Source organism: Scomber japonicus, chromosome 8 (genome assembly GCF_027409825.1).
Source record: "Scomber japonicus isolate fScoJap1 chromosome 8, fScoJap1.pri, whole genome shotgun sequence".
In the NCBI taxonomy this organism is placed as follows: domain Eukaryota; kingdom Metazoa; phylum Chordata; class Actinopteri; order Scombriformes; family Scombridae; genus Scomber; species Scomber japonicus.
Genome location: NC_070585.1, coordinates 15,763,223 through 15,782,972, shown reverse-complemented (window position 1 = coordinate 15,782,972; position 19,750 = coordinate 15,763,223). Strand labels below are relative to the sequence as shown.

Here is a 19,750-nt window from a genome sequence, read left to right as displayed (position 1 = left end):
TATATACTAAGTTAATGATAATCAGTTGAATGCTAATAGTCAGTGGATACATATGTTTGCTTACAGCACACCAAATAGCAGAGAGAGAAGGAAAGACAGGGGAGTCTTTACTTTACTTTGCTGGAAGGGGCTTCAGATGAAATAAGCCAAACAAATCAGTCAGAGGAGCGGCCGAATTGTATGACATTTACCATGTGAACCTTTACAGTTTTCATAAGGAGAGGCAGAGGGCTGAGGGCCACGGATTCAAATCCCTTCCCAGTGGAGGGTACTGGACCTCTGACAGGGTCTGTCTCTCCCTCTCTCTCTTGTAGGGAATGTTAACCTCAAACTCATCCATTTTGATATCATGTTTAAATGTTTTGGAGGATTTGTGCTCTACCCATTAAATAATTTAAAAATATATATAATTTGACGGCCTTCCCTCATTTTTGTCCTATAGTTTGAAAAAAAAAACATTATTTAAAAAAAGAATTGGATTGTCACAAAACAGGAATGATAATCTTGTATTTGATTGATTCATTATGTATATTTTAAACATTTTACTGTTTTACAGCCACCCCAGTGCAACAGTACTGTTGCACTGGGGTGGCTGTAAAACAGTACAACAGTAGGCTACTTTAAGTACTTTTTTTTTTTTTACTTAAAACAGTTTTGCAACCTTTATATATTTCATAAAATCACTTAAATTCATTGTTCCAGTAGCTCCATTGACCCCAGTCTTAGGCTACAACTTTATTTCATTTTTAAATAATTTAAAAGAACAAAACTGCATTTCTACTGCCTCCAACCAAACTATCCTGAACACGGTTGAACCCACCTGCTGACGTCCATAGTAGAGAGTATAATACATCACCTAAACTTCACCACTGTGAGCCTCATCCTCACCCACACTCAGAATGTCATCACCCCTCAATCCTCTGGGAGGCGCTGCCTGCGAGGCCACGAAGACTTCTACGATTGCATCACTTGCAACTTCACCGGATCGTAAAATAGTCATCTATGCAATTTCCTCGGACGGCGAAGTCACGACCCGCCCTACTCCACCACTGATTGGTTATAATTACATCACGGACATCCGGATTAGCCAATCAGAGGTGGAGTAGCACGGGTCATAACCTCATTATTTTAGAGGGAGAAAAAAATGCTCCTCTTCCGACCGCACAGCCTACACATCCCGTGACCGGCTGTGTTTACAAGTGGCCAACCTGCCGAGGGACACCCCAGCTATTTTATGGGGCTAGACGACCCTCCAGATGAATCTAAAATGGAGATAACTCGTCGATTAAAGCTGCTGTGAAAGAAAAAGACGAACCATGTGGAGGATTCAAGGATATGTTGGAAGAGGTGAGAGAAATGTCATTGACACCGGAGAAACTAGTCCTCCCCCTTCATGCCATGTTTATCTACAGGCAGATAGATTAGTTATTACAAAGTGTCGGTTTTACATAGAGATAACGAACAACAGATACTGAAGTCAGTTTATTTAAATAGGCTACAACATAATATAAGCTACTCTTTACCATAGACTGTATAAAAGAATATACTATCTGTCGAGAACCGGAGTTGAGGCTATTTTGGTCGCTGCCACATAAGGTTTCTGGACTTTTCAATTTTTTTCAAGTCCTCGAGGCTGTGTGCCTAATTATAATGCTGTAATATATACAGATATTACAGTTATACATATATATATATATATGCCATTGTATGTTACAAATCTTTATTTTTATTCTTGCTAATTGTTATAACATTATTTGTTTGGTTTTTGGTTTTTAATGCAGTGGTTCTCAGTCGAGCCATTTTTATCCTAGGACGGCAGAGTCATAACCCGCCCTTCTCTGCCTCTAATTGGCCAGCACTCGTTCCCTTCTGTGGTTGGGTTGGTTAAGTTTAGGCAGGAGCAGTGTGATCAATTTAGAGGTAGGTTAAGAATATCGGGGCAAACCAATCAGAAGCAGGATAGGGTGGGTCATGACCTCGCCATCCTAGGAAATACTGTAAGGTGATCCAGGGGATTCCCTAAGAAAGGGTCCTACTTTCCTTTCACTTTACTCCATAAGTAACACAGTAACAGAGTGTATGAGTATTTTGTCATGAGTTTCATACACTTTCTGTAATAAAATATTTAAAAGCAAAAGTATTATCAAATGGGGGACCCTGGTATAATTTGTGTCAGTTTTGGGGTTCTTGATGTGAAAAATTGTGAGAACCACTGTTTCAGTGGACATGAGGATTATGGATTTACTTTACTTACTTGTGCATACCTTAAAGCTTCTTCTCTCTGTTTTACTGATCTATGTCTTAGAGCAAATCTACAGTATCATTATAAAATCTGTTCAAAAAATGTATACTGTGCTGCAAAATGTAAATGTTATTACTATTCATTGTTCACACTCTAAACTGCCAGGAAATAGTTCAACAATAAAGCCTGTCATAGTTCAATGTATAGTTAAAAAAACAACAGAACCGAACAATTGAAGTAAATCTTAACCTTCAAGAAATAGAGTAGCAAATGTTTCGGTCATTTTCATCAATTAATGATTTAAATAATTAATTAAGTTGTATATTGAAAAGGCCCAGATAATTTTGCAGACAGGGAGTCCACAGCCTAGACATTTATTCGTTACCTGTTCAGGGGCGACAGAGATGGACACTAAACTGAAAATAGCTGGTCAGTAGCTGTCACGAGAGCAAAGACGGAGTTGGTGCCAAAGAAAAATGTGACATTGTCTATTTCAGGTGTAAACCAGATGCAAAAGGAAACACGTGGATATCACACACTGTACTGCGATGTTCACAGCTGTACTGATAACTGCTCTGGTCACCAGCCTCACTGTCACTTTCTCTCTTGAGCACACACTCACTACACAACCTACACACTGAAGCTATCCTTTAAAGGAACTATGCTACTTGTATAATACTATAGTAAGTTAGTTAAAATCACTTTAATATTAGTGATGGGCAAAGCAGGTGTTTTTAGCTTACAGAATCATAAGAATCAGTTCATTAAAAAGATTTGTTCAGTATAGGGAAAAACTATTGTCAGTTGTCCCTTCCATTGTGGATAAATGATCTGATTGCCAATTTGCACAAACCTTTCAATCTTTCAGTCATGAAAAAATGTGAAATTTGTCTACAGACATACAATTAAAAAAGTGTGCAAGTTAATTTGTTTAAAGAAGAAAAGAAGAATGTTTCCAATAATAAATTAATATTGAATCGCTCCTGGGGGAATGTCGGGTCTCTTTAAATAAACTTACAGAGTACAGTCTAGACATGCTTCATGTGAAAAGTGCTTTGAGATAGCTTTTGTTGTGATTTGGCACTATATAAATTAAATTGAATTGAAATAAATAAATTGAATGATTAAATGATAAACTGAAATGACTCTGGTTTAATATGAGAATCTCTTTCATTGTAGTCTGAGCATCAACAGCTGCTTTTAAGCTCAACGCAACTAAACCGATACAACTTTCTCAGGCAGCCTTCGAGAACTTACTAGGAACTGTAGACTGTGTTTTGTGTACTAAACAATTCTTCAGAGGCTTCACCGGTCTCCCGCAGTTCAGTGTCTTAATTTTTGCTGTTTTTGTCTTCCCAGTTCTTCATCGATGGCATGCCAATACCCCTCTGCGATTGCCCCAGAACCACCATGTGGAGGACGAGTTTATCAACACCTCCACTGTCCTCACCACCTCTCGACACACCTCTGACAGCAGGTAGCTTCACGCCTCCATCCTCCTCTCATTAACACTGCCCAGATTCTGTCCAGGTCAGAGGACTAAAGTCTAGAGAGAAAGTAAGAAGAAAGAGACGTCTCCATCACTTTGATCTCACCACTACTTTTTCCTCAAACCTCTGGCCAAGTTAGCAGCTGTTGAAAAGAGAACATTTGAGTTAAGGGCAAACCTCAGAAGCGACTCCATCCTGATCCTTTCTTGTTCCTTTAGCCGTTTGAACCCAATTTCTCTTTGCTCGCTGCCACTCTTTCAGCTGGTTGCATCATCCGGCAGCATCTGCTGTGTGTATTAACAGAGTTAGTCGAGGGGAACAGAAACAAAGCTGTTTACCCGTGACAAAGTATTTATATGATGTCTTGATACAAAATAAAAGAGAAATAAAAACAGACATGTAACTGTTGGGCTTTGTTTTGTCTTGCTTTTCTCTTAGCTCTCAAAAAGAGGAGGATGGAGAGAGGAGGAAGAAACAGAGGACCTTTCAGTTCGGCTACACTGAGCTCCCGCGTTACACAGCGCTGGATGCTGTGGGATGGGTATGTCTTGTTCACAAAATTTCAAATACTACCCAGAGGACACATCATTTTACCATTGATTGACTTACACAAATACACAAATACGTCATGCTGCCAGGCCCCCTCAGTTTGACAACTGTCAGATTTCTCTAAACAGATTTAGAGTAATTAGTAGTGATCACAATAACCGATTTAAACTCTCCTGACACAACGAAAAGCCACTTAATTAACCATTTGATAAAAGTCCTCAAGCAAAACTGTCATTTTTGCTGCGTATGAAGATGTATGCCATTGTTCTTTTATCCTTAGTTATCTATTTAATACTCCAAACTTTGTGTATTGAATGTGTTATATGAGGGGTATTTCCTAAATTCATCCACACACATTTAAAGGCAAGGTTTTTTAAATATTTTATTTTTCAAAAAGCAATCTTCTGTGTAACTGGTTTTCTTCTTGTAACCCTCCACCTGCCAACTGTTGGCTCTCTGTGGCACATGATTGGCGATGCCTGTTTTACAGTATGTTGGTTCAAGGAGTAACATGTTTCCATATCCATGATGACATTGTTGCTGTTGTTAAACCACAGGGTGCAGCAGCGGCTCTGTTCATGCAGATCTGCAGGAGGATCCATTCGCAGTTCTCCTCTGGTACGGAGCCCAGTCCGACCCCTGGAGCCCTAGCAGCACCCTCCATTTTGCAGAAGTGTGGCTACCGCGTCCTGCTGCAGACCTGTGAGTCCTTATAACATGTTTGTAACTACACCAAAGACCCGCAGGTGGTTCATCTAAACTGATGACATTTATTCATCTCAGTTACTAAATCCTTCTAATCTCTCGTTTTGGTGTTCTCTTTGGGTTCTTCAGTATCGAGGCGAGATGTTCTGCCCAGAGGAAGGAGTGTGTTGTGTCTGCAGGGGGTGCCAGAAACTCAGAATCAAGATCAGTCCTCAGCACAGAACAGCAGCAGCAGTGATGCCAGTCCTCAAAGCAGCAGTCAGCAGGACCAGTATACAGCTGACTTTGCCATCTCAGACCACCAGAGGGAACTCCTGTTCCAAGATTCACCTATACCTGGTTTGTTCTGTCCTCTGTAGTAGTTTTAGGTTAAGCATTAAGCGTCAAGACTTTTTTTTCATGCTTTTTTCTGCCCTGACCCACAGAGGAATCATTGCTGTCAGCGTCTGGTCCTCTGGAGAATGACACCAGCCACGACAATGCAGAGACAAAAGATGCTCATGACAAGGTAATGGTGAAAAGTGGAATTTTTCTTCTTTCCTGGTAACAATTTTTTTAAAAACATGTCTTTTTTAAATCAAATTTTGATTGTTATTTTTGTTCTCTGTGTTTCCAGGACATGTTGTCAGATGAGGAGAGGCTTGCCGGGGCAGAGCTGAACCTCAGACATGTGGGAGACACCAGTGTTCCTGTTGTCCTAAACATCATCGGTAATTATTCAGTACAAAATCACTTGACACCTGATCATTTTCAAACAGTCATTCCCAAGCAAGACGATTCATTTTTAACAATTTGTTCTCACCCGTTACTTTGTAGATTTTTGCTGTATGTGTTTTCTGTTGTCCCCTGTGCATATCTGAAAGCTTCATCTCTGTGTTTACGGCAGGTCTAGAAAGTGCCAAGACTGAGAATTACGAAGATGCTTTCACCTGTTTTCTGGCTGCAGCTCAGCAGGGTTACTGTAAGGCCCAGTTCAACACTGGTGTGTGCTATGAGAAGGGCAGGGGGGTCCGCAAAGACATGGAGAAGGTGAGATCAGCCTCAGTGCACACTTGGTTTACTTCAGTACTGCATCATTCTCATTTCTAAGACCACAATACACAAAAAACAAAAAGGCTGTTTATATATCACTTTAACTGTATCACTGTCTTGTGATCTCACCTGTATTTTCTCTTTAAGGCTCTGTATTACTACAAGCAGGCAGCAGTTGGGGGTCACAAAGAGGCTCAATACCGTTATGCAAAGCTGCTCCTGACCAGCAGGGGCCAGCAGAGTGTAGAGGACCTGAATATGGCTATCAGCCTGCTGGAACAGGCTTCTGCAGCTGGACTCACTAAGGTAGAAATCATAAACACATTTTTTAATGTTTCTTAAATTCTGTCATGGTGTGTGTGTTTGCAACTTCAGAGCATACACACTGATTTTATGTACTATAATAGAAATATATCTATGTTTTGCATAGAGATATATTTCTGTTTTTCATGCTTGTGTGTGTGTGAGAAGGCGAAATGTCCCTCAGTTGCATGTGTGAATAGTGAAAATCATAGCAGTGCCTGAAAGGTTAATCCAGTAAAAAATAAAAGCTGCAAAATGACAACATGATTTTAATATGTACAAAAAAAAAAGACTAGTGGTGAGCTGAATCACACTGTTTTAATAAATAATCATCTTATCACCATGCTGGGCTGCTTTAGGTATGTGAGGTAGCTGTAACAAACTGATGCTGCATTACTGACTGACTCTCCATTTCTCCTCTTCAGGCTCAAGTCTGCCTGGCCTCCGTCTACTCTCAGGAGCCGGTGAGAGACCAGCGCAAGTCTGTCCGTTACCTGCAGATGGCTGCAGAGAGCAGAGTGAGTGCCCTTCTAGATGTTTCTAGAGTTTTATTAATGGCTTTATCTCTGAGAAATCACCTTTCCTACTAGTGTACCATCTCAGTGAGGCTGCATTAAGAAACCTCCTGCTCTTCAGTCACAGTGTTCAGTGACATATTATGAAGTCTATAGTAATAATATGTTGTTCTATGTCATCTTTGTACTAAGTAAATATTTACAGTTGTTAAAAAAAAGGAGAAAGATAGGAGAGAGGTAGTCGAGAATAATCTTCATATAAATATATTATATTGTCAGTATGTATATTTAGAAAATTGTTTAGAAGATTACATTGCCTAAATTATATGTATATTTTCTTCTTGTGTTCAGGACAACACCGCTCTGCTGCTCTTGGGTCAGTGTTACGAGAGCGGTTTTGGGGTTCAGCAGAATCTGAGGATGGCGATTGAATTCTACAAACGGGCCGCTCAAGCAGGCAACAAGCAGGCTAAGATCTTACTGATGCCTCCTAATGAGACAGCCAGGAAGGGTAAGCGCACACATGCTATGTCACAATGACAGGAGTCTCTGTTAGTCACTGCGTTTTGTTCGTTTGTTAGCGATGGCACTGCATGTGATTCACTTTTAATGAGCCGAGATAGCAGTCATGATATCTGTGAGAATGGGCATTTAATATCTGTTCTGTGTCCCTGTCCTCCTCCAGCTGAAGACGCAGTGTTGCGCTCCATCCGTTCAGCCCCATCTTTCTCTGCGTTTGACCATCGCCTCCAGTCACCTCTCTCTTCAATGGCTAATCATGTCCCTTCTTCCGCCAGTCACCCTATCACCTTTACCCTCCTTACTCACTCCCATAGCACCGGGAGCCTGTGTGTCCCTTCGGCCTCCGTGCCTCTTCACCTCCATCCCCACAGCACAGAGGGAGGAAACTGCCAGTGGATGGTGGGGGTTGGATAGTTAGTCCAAGGCAGCAAAGGCCAAACTGAAGAATGTATTTTATAGAGTGATAGTATCGTCACCAAAGGAGAAAGGTCACAGTGTGTAATGTCTGCATTAGTTTTATTACATTTTATACTACATGTGAATGCATTGCTATATTACTGTTAATTTGTTGAGTTTTTCATAAGTCTGGAAGAGCTGTTTCGCACAAAGTCATAAAAGATATGGCGTCTTTTCTTGTATTACTTTATATACAGTGTAGTGTTTTCTTGTAAGCTGTCTAATAACTTCTCCTGTGAATAAGAAAGTGCGATCTCAGTGCCTTTTGTTGGGTCTCAGATAATGACTTATGTCTCTGCACTTATGACGGATTAATTATGTTTAAAAAAAAAAAAAGAAAAGAAAAAGGTTTGTCACCTACAAATTGTATTGCCTGATACGCACAGTTGAAACTAAGTGCTTTACATTTGTAAAATTTCATTTCAAAATGAACGTCACAAGAAAAAAAGGGATGTTATACCTTGTTTTAGAGCCGTTATCTGTATGCCAAAGTGAATTATGATGCGCTGTGAGGAGGATTTTCTACTGTTTGCACTGTACACACATGCTTTGTAGGAAAATAAAATAAAAAAATAAAAAAAAAGTTGTGTGAGGCTGTTTGGTTGCTTTGTGATTAAAATTAAATTGTGCAACAAATGTATTTCAGGGAGTGCTGTAATGTACATGAATCAGTAATTACCATAACTGTAACCCATTGTATGGTTTTAATTAAGCACAAGAGTGGACTAGCCATCCTCTGTGTGGAAATAACTTATGAGATCAATAGTTTTAGGACCAGTCATATTATTTGTGCTCGTTAAACAGAACCTAGACTGATTGTGTGTTTCACACAGATGAGGCCAGTGTGAGACTGGAAACCACTGGATGACGTAAGACTCCGATGATGTGTGATTTCATTACCTGAGATGCAAAATAACACCGGTAGATTTATTATGGTTGCGTCTCCTCTGTGCACCGAGCGTCTTTGCGTCCGCGGCTCTGATTGGCTGGCCGGGTGAGTGCTCCACAGCGCCCCGCTGCTACCGGATCCTCTGGCGCAGAGAGAAAGCGCAGCTTGGCCGCCAGTGAGCACCGTGCCGGGCTGGGAGGGCAGATGATGTGATATGATCCTATACGGGTGGCCGGCTGCAGCTACGGGCGGACTGGCTCTTAAAAAGCGCCTGTGACCTCGGCCCTGCTCACTATCTTGTCGTCGTGGGAGCGGAGGTGCTGAAGCCCGGAGGCTGACCGAATCGGTGAGTGGATGTAAATAGATGCTTTCGATGGGATGCACTCCCCTCCCAGTGCGGCGGTGGTGATGGGGCTGTACAGAGAGAGAGAGGGGTAGCTGCTGGATGCTGAGGATTTACTGCGTCTGTTCACATATCGACAGCTTTGCTTCCGCAACACCTATGCAACCTCGACATGAAGGTAGATTTGATTATAAATAAAGCTGCTTTTTGATGTAAGCCAGCAGCGAGGGAGTTTATTAGGAAGAAGGAAGCAAGAAACGAAGGGCTCAGATACTCCACCCATGACATCATTGACTTTTTCAAGTTCATTTTCTCCACAGCCTGTGCTTTCATCTGTTGCATTTCATTTATGGAGCAGTGAATGCAGTTGAGAGTTGAGGAAATGGGCCTGACATTACTGTGAAAGCCTTTTAAGTTGCTTATGTTTAGTTTCCTCTGACAGGCCAAGATATCTGTCAATATCTAGATATGATATGATGGTGAATCCTTAATGCATTTTATTGATGTGATGAGAATATGGTCTTTTATTTCAGGTGACCTTCAGATGTGTAAAACATCGTCTTCTCTGCCATACTGTATACAAGGTGAGCAGACAGTATAAACATACTAGAGCAGATAAGGACCCTGTTTTGATACCTTGCTCCTAAAATAGAAAGGGAGCATTGTACAACTAATTTTGACTCGTCCTTGGTAGTCATATGGAGAGCACATGATCACTGGTTGTTTTCCATTTTATATTGATATGGTTTCCATATTTATTTTACAAAAGCCAAAACAGCACCATTATGATGCAGTATTGAGGCCGTAACAAGCACATATAAAGAAGAGCAACGAAAAGATGAGTTAAATGAGATAGAATTGTTCGACGAGGGTACATGTTGCTGCATCCCGTGACTAGCTGCTGAAATCTTGTGCATCTCATGAATGACCTCCGAAGGGGGAACAACAGATTTATTGAGGACAACAGTTTGACTACATCTGTGTGTTGACTGGTGCCCACTGTCCTGCAAACTGCTGTGTCATTCTCCTCGCTTTCTCCCTCTAATAACCTTCCTTCTCCTCCCTGCTCCACTCTCTCCTCTCTTCGACCCAGTTTGTTTAACTAATGGAGACCTGCATCGCCAGGGGACACAGAATGTCTGTCTAGGTGATCCAGTTTGTCTGCACCTCCTGACTTATAAAAAACACAAAAGAGGAATTGAAATGCTGTTTTCTTATTACTCCTTGTCAGTTTTTGGGTTTGTGTCAGGATGTGTAATTTATCCTCAGAGTCATTCAACATATTTGCTGTGATTTTCAGCTTCTGTGGCTCAAAGCACAATTTGTAGCTGTCACAAAAGCTTGTTTCTTCAAAATGTCAGGCTTTTATCTTGGGATCTATATTTCTGATTAGTTTGACAAGCTCAGGAGTTCAAAAGATTCACTTCAGCCTATAGGACATACGTAGTGAAACATAATGCAACCATATTCTTTAGCACTATCGATTGAGGATAGCTGCTGTTGTGATCCAGGATGAGTAGGTGCAGGTAGGTTGTACCTGTTGACCGTGTTTATGTCTGAGTCTTAGGCCTTCAGCGTGATCGCAGATTCAGCACAAACAGGTTGTTGTGGTTGTCTGGCTCGGTGACTGAGGGACAACATGACAACCACCCAGGGAGAGGAGAGCAGATAGGGGCCCCGCATGAACAAAGTGCACTGCCCAGGGATTTTGCTCTCTCCAAAATCCTGTCTCTGTCTTTTCCCAAGAACTTGTCATGCTTTAAAATCTGCTGCATTTGTGTTTTCCATGTTTCTCAGAAAGGTGCTGATGCTAACTGCAGCATTGTTTGATGTGCGTGCATGTGTGTGTGTGTGTGTGTATGTGCGTGAATGAATGTGTGAAATTATGTTTATGGTTGCGTGCCTGGGCATGTTTTTCTACCTGTACATGTGTTCAGTTGTTTACATCATTCAAAAACAGAAGTGACAGTGATGTAACCCATACGTGTGCTTTGTCTATCCATCTGTCTATATTCAGCATCATAGAGCTGATCCACCCAAAGATAAAAGAGACACGGCTAGCTAGTTAGCAGGAGCTGCCTGCCACTTCTCCTCCTCACAGACTGGCTCACTGCTCAACCCTGGCTTTGAATGTCAGTCCTGGATGAATAAATGGAGAGAGCATGACTCACTCCGAATATCAGGCAAATGCAACCCCAGACTTTGATGCAGTGCTTTTTAACATTTTAGCAGTGACACCTTATGTGTAAACTGAGTGTGAGGCACACTGTGTTTAGACAAAAGCTTGTAGTGAATGACTGACACCACGATGAATGTCTCAAGTTGATGATGTCATCTGTCTGTGATGATATCAGAATGAGATCATGGATGTTTTCTCCAGCACAAATACAAGAGAAAAGATTGAGACTGTATACATTATATTATATTACATTATATTATTATATATAATAATATATACATCTTTTTAAAGATCTAATGAAAATTTTGTATTGTTGGATATAATTGTATCATTAGGGCTCTGAACATACAGTGTGACATCATGCTAAAATCTAACAAGATTACTGAGAAAGCACAAATACCGTATGTTTTGTTGTTGCTGTCATTATTTTTATCCAGAGCAGTGTCACACAAAAAATGTGTTTCATGTGACATATGTACTGGGAAATATATTTTATTTAATCTGAATGCATTTAAATATACATTTCATGTCAGTATAGCTCAGTGAATCATAATTAACTGGATTGGGTGCATTAAAGTTAGGCCCAAATGATAAATTGGCCAGGCTGATATTGATGGAGGTTAGAACATCACATATCACTACCTGCATATAGTAAACGTGTATAGTATTAACTGTAATTGCTGCACAGAAATGCCAAAAATTATGTTTGAGATAGTTTAGAAACTATTTGTTAGTGTTTTATGTTAAAAATATAATCCAGAGTTGGTTGGGCTTCAGTATGAAGCACATCAGATTACACAGAGTATTGTGACTTCTGACAGTGTTTCTCTTCTCCCATCAGCTCTTTCTCTGCAGTGATATTTCCAGTCAGCCATGATGTCAGTACAAACCCCTCCCCTGTCCCGCTCTGGCTCCTCCCCCTCTAATGTGGGTCTGGCAAACCGCGGCGCCCCCTCCACCAACCCTCCCACCTCCCTCAGCCTACGTTCTTCGTACAACCAACTGCTTGGGCGTGATGTCATCAAAGAGTCCATTGGAATGGAAACGGGAAGTTCAGCCACCTTGCCAAAGAGCCGCCAGAGATACACAATGACAAGCGTGCGGAGCGTCATGGGGATAAGTGATAACCTGTCTTCTAAAAACCAACCTGTGACCAGAGGGAGAGGCCTCCCCACTAAGTCCTCCTCTAGTTCAGCCCTCTACTCCTCCTCTTCTTCCTCCTCACTGTTTAATGCGACCAACCCCAAGTTGGCCAAGAATGGGGCCAACATGCAGAGACGAGCTGAGAGTCAGCAGCTGGAGCTTAGCAGGGCAAATACAGAGGGCAAAATTCACAACAATCTCATTAATAACCCCAGTTCTGACTGGTTGGAATTTGGGAAAGACAACTCGCAGCTGCCCCCGTTTCGTAGACGGACAAAGAGCTTCTTGGAGTACCACGAGAAAGGCTGGGATCTGGATATGAGCTGGGGAAACAAGGAGGATAATGGGGAGAAGAAGCAGCAGCCCTCCCCAGAGAAAGAGCAGGCCACCCCTGCCAAGGAGAGGGAGAGCCAGAAGGAGGAGAAGCCCAGCAGCAAACAGACCTGCCAGGAAGAGAAAGAAGAAGTGGAGCCAGTGGTGGAAGAGGAGGAAGAGGAAGATTACCCCACACCAACTCCGAGACAGCCTCTGCTACCAGTGGTGGTTGAAGCCCCGCTTTCCTCCACCTCCTCCTCCTCATCCAACAGCCCAGAGTGGGTCCCAGACAAGCAGAATCATGTCCAGAACCAGGCTCCAGCCCAGCTCAGAGAGGAGCTCAGTGTCCAGGTTCAGGCTAGTCCACGAAGTCCTGCAAAGCCGCCTCGGAGCGCCCAGCCCAGGGTGATCAAGGTGGAGTTACACCCCAACAACGAGAACCAGTTCCTACAACAGTACCCACCTTCTTCTCCTAAACAGGCCAGGTCTAGTGAGAGGAAAACCCCTACAAGGAACCGCGCACCCCCTGCCCTGCCAGATCCTGAACCAGAAACTGTGCTCCCAAAGGTGGGCTTAAGAATGGATCTGACTCCAGATACCCCATCAGAGGATGAAGATTCCAGCTGGACCACCCTGTCCCAGGAGTCACCTTCCCCTCAAACTCCACAGGAGACAGGTTCGATATGTGTTTTCATCTGATCTGTCTTTTCAACATTAGCATATCTGTCCCTGTCTTTAATCTTGCCTCTATTACTCCCTCCTTTTATTCCCTCTCTTTCTCTCTTCCCTTCCGTCTTCCTCCTACAGACAGTCTGATCTGGAAATTTACCAAAAGCCTCTCCTTAAGCAAGCATGTCACTCTAGCAATACTGCTGGAACCTTTACGGCCCCTGTGAGCCACCTTATGGCGCAGAGAGTGATTAGGATGGACAGAAGGATAAGATACTGCAGATAGCAGGGTGTGAAACAGGAAGGAAAAAAAGAAAGAGAGAAGAGCTGGATATACCAAGTGACGATTGCCAGGGATGTAGGACAGAGCAATATAGAGAGAATATGACCATCAGGAGAGAAATATGAGAAGTGAGACAGAAAGAAAGGAAACCAGGAGTGAGAAAAAGGAGAAAACGCTACTGCCAATTGGGTCCTACTATAGGGGATGAGCCCTGGAGTTGCTATGACAACAGAAAATAAGTAGGGACAGTCTGACCATCTCTGAAATTTGCCCTATCCACCCTCATCTGTGTCTGTATGTCTGTGTGTGTGTGTGTGTGTGTGTGTGTGTGTGTGTGTGTGTGTGTGTGTGTGTGTGTGTGTGTGTGCCTGACTATGTACAGCACATGTACGTGTTTGTGTGATACACTCACATGCAGTATGTGTCTGTGCATTGCTGTCGTTCATCAGCAGATGTATGGGGTGAAGGGGACCTGCCCCCAGGCTGGCGTGAGATCTCAGATTCATCAGAGGTCTATTTCTGGCACGTCCCCACTGGCACGACGCAGTACCACCGACCTGTTGCCTCCGGCAACCAACACACCTCTCCCGACAAGGGGCCAGACACTGAGCATGACCCACAACAGGAAACACAGGACTCCCTCAAGCCACCCAACGAGGTGAGGGAATGACATATTCATAATTGACTTTAGGTGTACAAAGATGCACTTAAAGCGATGGCTCGGCCAAAACTTTCCAATGCATCAATTTATGAGTGAAGACCCTATTTGTACTACTGTAGAAGTTCAATCCAGGCATTATTAGTGGGGTAATTTACAAGATACACTTTTGGTTCCATTAGCGCCTGTACTAAGCCATTCAGCTGATAGCTCTAACTCCACTAATTTGTGACCAAATTTTTAAAAAGGGCTGACGTAATGGTGCATATGATCGTAGGTCAAAATTACGCCGAACCATCGCTTTAACTTTGACCAATGTGGGATTTTAAGTACAAGTATTACATACTCTACCTTTGAGGAAATAAATTGAAGATAATACTAGTCCTGTTAGTTTAGGCAATCTAAAAACTAATGATTTGTAGACACTTTAAGAAGTCTTAAACAGAAACAGAAATCTATAAGTTTTTAAAGGCCAACAGTTTAATGTTATGTGGTTAAAATATATATTTAAAGAAATAAAAGTGCACTTTAAATATCACATTTACAGACACATGAATGACAAAGAAGTAGTGTTTGATCTGTCCGACATTTAAGGACCTGTTTTATAGTAAACAAATTCCACCATAAAACATGTTTAAAAGTCAAATGTTGCATGCTCAAATTTGTGCATTTTGAAGTAAGTAGGAATAAAACCGCTTTCATGGAAGTGAGTGCAGCACTTCTGCATCCGCTACAATCCTAAAAGTCTCTGCTGAGACCCCAATTACTTTGACTTTTACCTTTAAAATGTTATCTTTAAAAAACACTATTTTAAAACATATATAAGTAGACATTCGAACACCAAATGTAAACACAGGTTTGTTTATTATTTTTATTTCTTTTGCTCTGGTCGGGGAGGAACCATTTTATCAAAGGTTGATGCCATAATTGGCAAATATCAGATCTAAGTGCAATAAATTGGAAAGCTGTTGGTGATCAATGAAGAACCCACCACTCTCTGTCCGTCTCTGTGTTTCTCTCACACCACACCTCTCTCTGTATCTCCATCTTTATCCCTTGCTCTCACTCCCACAGCGCCCCAGCAGTCTGGTATCTGACAGCTCGGTAGAGCCGGTGCCCTCTCCCTCTGGCTCCTCCCAATCCTCCTCCTCCTCCACCCCCTCGAATGATGTCACCTCTTCTGGACCGAATCTGAACGCCACTGCCAGCACAGTCAATGTAAGGCACAGACTCATGTTTATTTGGCTGTTGAAATAGTCTTTCTTTTAAGTGATATTTTTTGATATTTTTATTAATTAAGGTCTGTCTGACTGTGTGCTTTTCCACATATTGGACAAAATTTGTGTTGTTTTATTAATTTATTGTTGTTATCACTTTCCTGTTATCCATACACTATTAAAACATTAAAAATACACACTCTTTCATTGGCTGATCTATTCTTTTAGTACAATAAATGTAGATTTTTGCAGCCACCAAATCTCCTTTTCCAAGTCACTTTTTATGTCTAAATTACACATCACAGTCACTTTCTGAGCTTTGGTTAATCTTCAGTCCATCTTGTATTGCAGTTTTCCATAAAAGCTTGATGGTGATATATATCTCTGCTTTCCCTGTTACACTTATTAAATTGAAATGAGCACACAGTTATCACTGTCCAGGCCTGTCTGCAGTACATATTCAGCAGAGATGCATATCTCTTATATTAGGTTTTTAAAAGTGTTAGAATCTGTAGTTATTACAAAGCAAATCAGATTTTTAAAAAAGTGTCAAAAGTCAGTGTTATAATCTGCCAAGTAGTTATGAATCTCTTTTATCCCTTATCTACCACTAATGTTAGTCTCAATCTTGCTGAATATCTGTCTGTCTGTGTCTTGCTCCAGGAGCTGAAAGACTATCCAGTCTATCCAGACCCCAGTCTGAAGGCATTTGAAGGGGCCACTCTCCGCTATGCTTCACTCAAACTCAAGTAATACACCCAGATACACTGGAGACACTGTGCAGTTGAAAAAGTATATTTTCTTAGTTTGTTAAAATGTCACTTTATTGTGACTGGTTGTTATGTCTGATGTTTCACTGCAGCCCTCCAGCTCAACTGGAGACAGTGGACCTCAACAACACCTTCTCTGATCCAGAGGCAATGGTAAGACATTAACAACAGCATACTGATGATAATGTGTCTGAAATTTGGTGAACATTAGGCCCTATGTTGTATCTATATTCTGTGTAAATATTCAAATGATATCACTTTTATATGGTACAGGCCAGCATGCTGAGTAATTAAATCATTTATCCGTTTAAGTCTTTTGACAGCATTTGTTTAGTTTTCCAGTCAGACCCTGCTTGCATTAAGACACTCATCAAACACTTGTCACCTGCACATAACACTGTCTATATATGGCAACAATCAAGAATTTGATAAACACATTTCCCTTTATAATAAAGTCAGTATGACCCAATATTGTAGGTTTAACAGTTGGTTGATTAGACTTTTGTTAGAAATGAGTACATTATTTATTTCTTGATAAAGGGAGGACACCAGGCTTTGTTTGCAATGACATCATGAACCTGCTCAAAGGCATAGGTTCTTCTCTCTGAGTGTGCAGTAGTGCCCCTCAGTGGTTACTTTGAGAACTGAGATATATGTACAGTACATGTTTACAGTCAAACTGGTTTTTGCTGTCCTCCTGTGGAAGAAAAGCATATAGAAAAGCTAAAGAAGCAGAGAGGTGAATGTTTACAGCACATGCCACATAACTGCAACATCTCTAGTTCAATGGGGACCTTTGTTGCATGATGTACGCCTCTCTCCCACTTGTTTCCTCTCAGTCATCAATTAAAGACAAAAATGGCCAAAGTCAAATCTTTAAAAAAAGGTAGGAGCAGATAGTTGAATGAGCTGATGAATGGATAGGAAATTACATCTTGGGTGAGGTGTAGTGACAGGAAAGAAGAAGGAATGATCTTTTTTTCTGACAGATATGTTGTTTCAGTGGAATTATGACAAGGAAGATGATTAGTCAGTCTATAATAAATATATTCCACCATGGTTTGGAATTGACATATTTAACTAATGTAACATTAAAAAAGCCAAATATTGCATGCCCACCTGTGTGCATCTAGCAATAGGAAAACTTAAAATGAAGGCAAAAGTACCAAATACATTTTCCTGTCAGAATTTCTATATTTCCAAAGAGAGCAAATTAAATTAAATTGTGTGGGGCAGAAAATGAGACTTAGAGGTAATATACTCTTTAAAAATAAAATTCAAGTGAATGAAAATCTTGAGATGTTCATATTTCTCAGAGGAACCCAGAAGAGCAGAAGAGTGTGGGAATTCAAATGAGATCTCAGGATGTGTGAGAGTTTAATAAGAAACCAAGAGACAATGATGTTGCTACTGGTGTGCATGTGTGTGTGTGTGTGTGTATGTGTGTGTGTGTGTGTGTGTCACAAATGTCCCTGATTGGTAAAACGCTGATTTGGTTAGAGTTAGGATTAGGAAGTCTCCAGGAAATTAATGTAATCTATGTAAATCCCCAAAAAGTGACAGAGGTAAGACTGTGTGTGTATGTGTGTGTATGCTCCAGTGCATTTTTGCTCGACACTACTGTTCTAGAGCTTGAGAAATATATCCTGAGAGTCTCCCCAGCAGGGAAGAGCTCCTTGTTGTGGTAGAAGAGAGAAAGAATGAAAGGTAAAAGAAGGTAGGAAATGGTTATAGCTACTGGCCTCAAACCTCTGTCAGTTATTGCTGTGATGGCTGGCATGTGATGGTACAGTAGGTGTTACTGCACACTATACTGTAAGTAAAGATTAATAAGGAACTCTGAGTTTAAAATGGCATTGCTTTTAAGCAAGTTGGTGATATTTAATGGACAATTCTAGTTTGTCACAGCTTATTTTTGTAGGTCTGGCCATTGTTTCTATACTGTATGTTATGATAACATAGTTTCTGTAAATTACTGAGATCTAAAACAGAGATCCAAAGTCAAAATAAATACAGTGGGGGAAATAAGTATTAAACACGTCAACATTTTTTCAGTAAATATATTTCTAATGAGGCTATTAACATGAACTTTTCACCAGACTTTGGGAGATATGTATCGAATCGTCTTATATTGGAGAGATGCACACCCCTAGTATTAACTGAAAAAATCCACACATATAAAGGACTCAAAACATTTAAATCCATAAGTAAAGGTATGTGGTATAAAGTGGAATGACACAGGGAAAAAAGTATTGAACACGCTAAGACAAAGCAGTACACCAAGGCAAGGGAAGGCTCTTATTTGTGCAAATGAATATCAGCTGGGTTACTACATATTTATGGGCTATAAAAAGGTTTTTTGTTACCAAGGTGTCACACAAGAGACATCTCATGATGGGTTAAAGCAAAGGGCTCTCTGATTGTTGTAAAACATATCAATGGAATTAGTTACAGATGTATTTGAAGGAACTAAAGATCAGGGTTCACAAGAGGGCCCCCCGCAATCTTCTAGATTTAAAGACAATCTGTCAAGACAAGAATGGACCAAAATCACACCTGAGTACTACAGTCTTGATTCTTGAAGCTCTAAGTATTAAATACATTTCAGTTAGTGTGTTAAATACTTGTTCCTGTTTCATTCCACTTTATTCCACATAACTTTATTTATGGACTCAAATGTTTTGATTTCTATATGTGTGGATTTCTTCAGTTAATACGAAAGTCTGGTGAACATTTCATATGAATAGCCTCATTAGAAATATAATTACTGAAAAAAATTGTTGACATGTTCAATACTTATTTCCTCCTCTGTATGTACCCACATTTATTTGTACAGGAATAAAGAAGGCAGATGGTAAATTAGTCACAAACTTAAAAAATTAAACAGATTTTTCTTATAATGATAGAGGTAAGAGAAGGAATGGAGTCTTAAGATTAAAACATTGTGAGTCTTTACAAGTATAACAATATAAATGTGTTTTTCCCAGTCGTTTCCCGTGCGGTCTCTGGGTTGGGTGGAGATGGCAGAGCAGGACCTGTGCGAGGGGAGGAGCAGCGTGGCCGTCCACCACTGTATCAGACAGTTGTCCTACTGCAGGAGGGACATACGAGACTCAGCTGGTGTCTGGGGAGAGGTCAGTTCATTGACAGACAGGCAAACATATAGTTACGTATACAGTTTGCAGAGTACAACACCTTGTCAGACGTTGCATGTCTATAAAATTTAAAAAAGTTGAAATAAAGAGTGATTTAATTATTTAATTATAGTTTATCTTTGTGTGTAAACTGACTGTTGCTCATGGTTTGATAAAAAGAAAAGTGTAATAAGAACATTTTTGTGGTGTTCGCCACACACCTATATGTAAAATCAAGGTCATTTTGCTCCCGTCTGGTGGAAAAAGGATTTCAAGAGATTTAATACAATGGCAACAAGTAGAGCCTGCCCCACATTTGTTTTGTTTATCATTTTT

At 40.9% G+C, this 19,750-nt stretch overlaps 2 protein-coding genes across 2 annotated transcripts in view; both read left to right on the top strand.

Moving 5' to 3' along the window:
* Nucleotides 1–1,174: 1,174 nt before the first annotated feature.
* Nucleotides 1,175–8,397, top strand: dele1 (DAP3 binding cell death enhancer 1). Its single transcript, XM_053323771.1, has 12 exons — nt 1,175–1,347; nt 3,602–3,719; nt 4,171–4,273; nt 4,839–4,983; nt 5,116–5,325; nt 5,412–5,494; nt 5,603–5,696; nt 5,873–6,015; nt 6,166–6,324; nt 6,747–6,839; nt 7,188–7,347; nt 7,522–8,397. The coding sequence occupies exons 1-12, from the start codon at nt 1,317–1,319 to the stop codon at nt 7,770–7,772; spliced, it is 1,590 nt and encodes a 529-aa protein (XP_053179746.1). The 5' UTR covers nt 1,175–1,316; the 3' UTR covers nt 7,773–8,397.
* A 555-nt stretch (nt 8,398–8,952) lies between these two features.
* LOC128362973 (amyloid beta precursor protein binding family B member 2) overlaps nt 8,953–19,750 on the top strand; it is a 35,080-nt gene continuing 24,282 nt past the window's right edge. Inside the window, exons 1-7 of the mRNA XM_053323852.1 lie at nt 8,953–9,049; nt 12,067–13,359; nt 14,085–14,293; nt 15,368–15,511; nt 16,174–16,259; nt 16,373–16,433; nt 19,268–19,414. Coding sequence (XP_053179827.1) covers nt 12,099–13,359; nt 14,085–14,293; nt 15,368–15,511; nt 16,174–16,259; nt 16,373–16,433; nt 19,268–19,414 — 1,908 coding nt within the window. The 5' untranslated portion in view covers nt 8,953–9,049; nt 12,067–12,098. The remainder of the gene's footprint in view (nt 9,050–12,066; nt 13,360–14,084; nt 14,294–15,367; nt 15,512–16,173; nt 16,260–16,372; nt 16,434–19,267; nt 19,415–19,750) is intronic.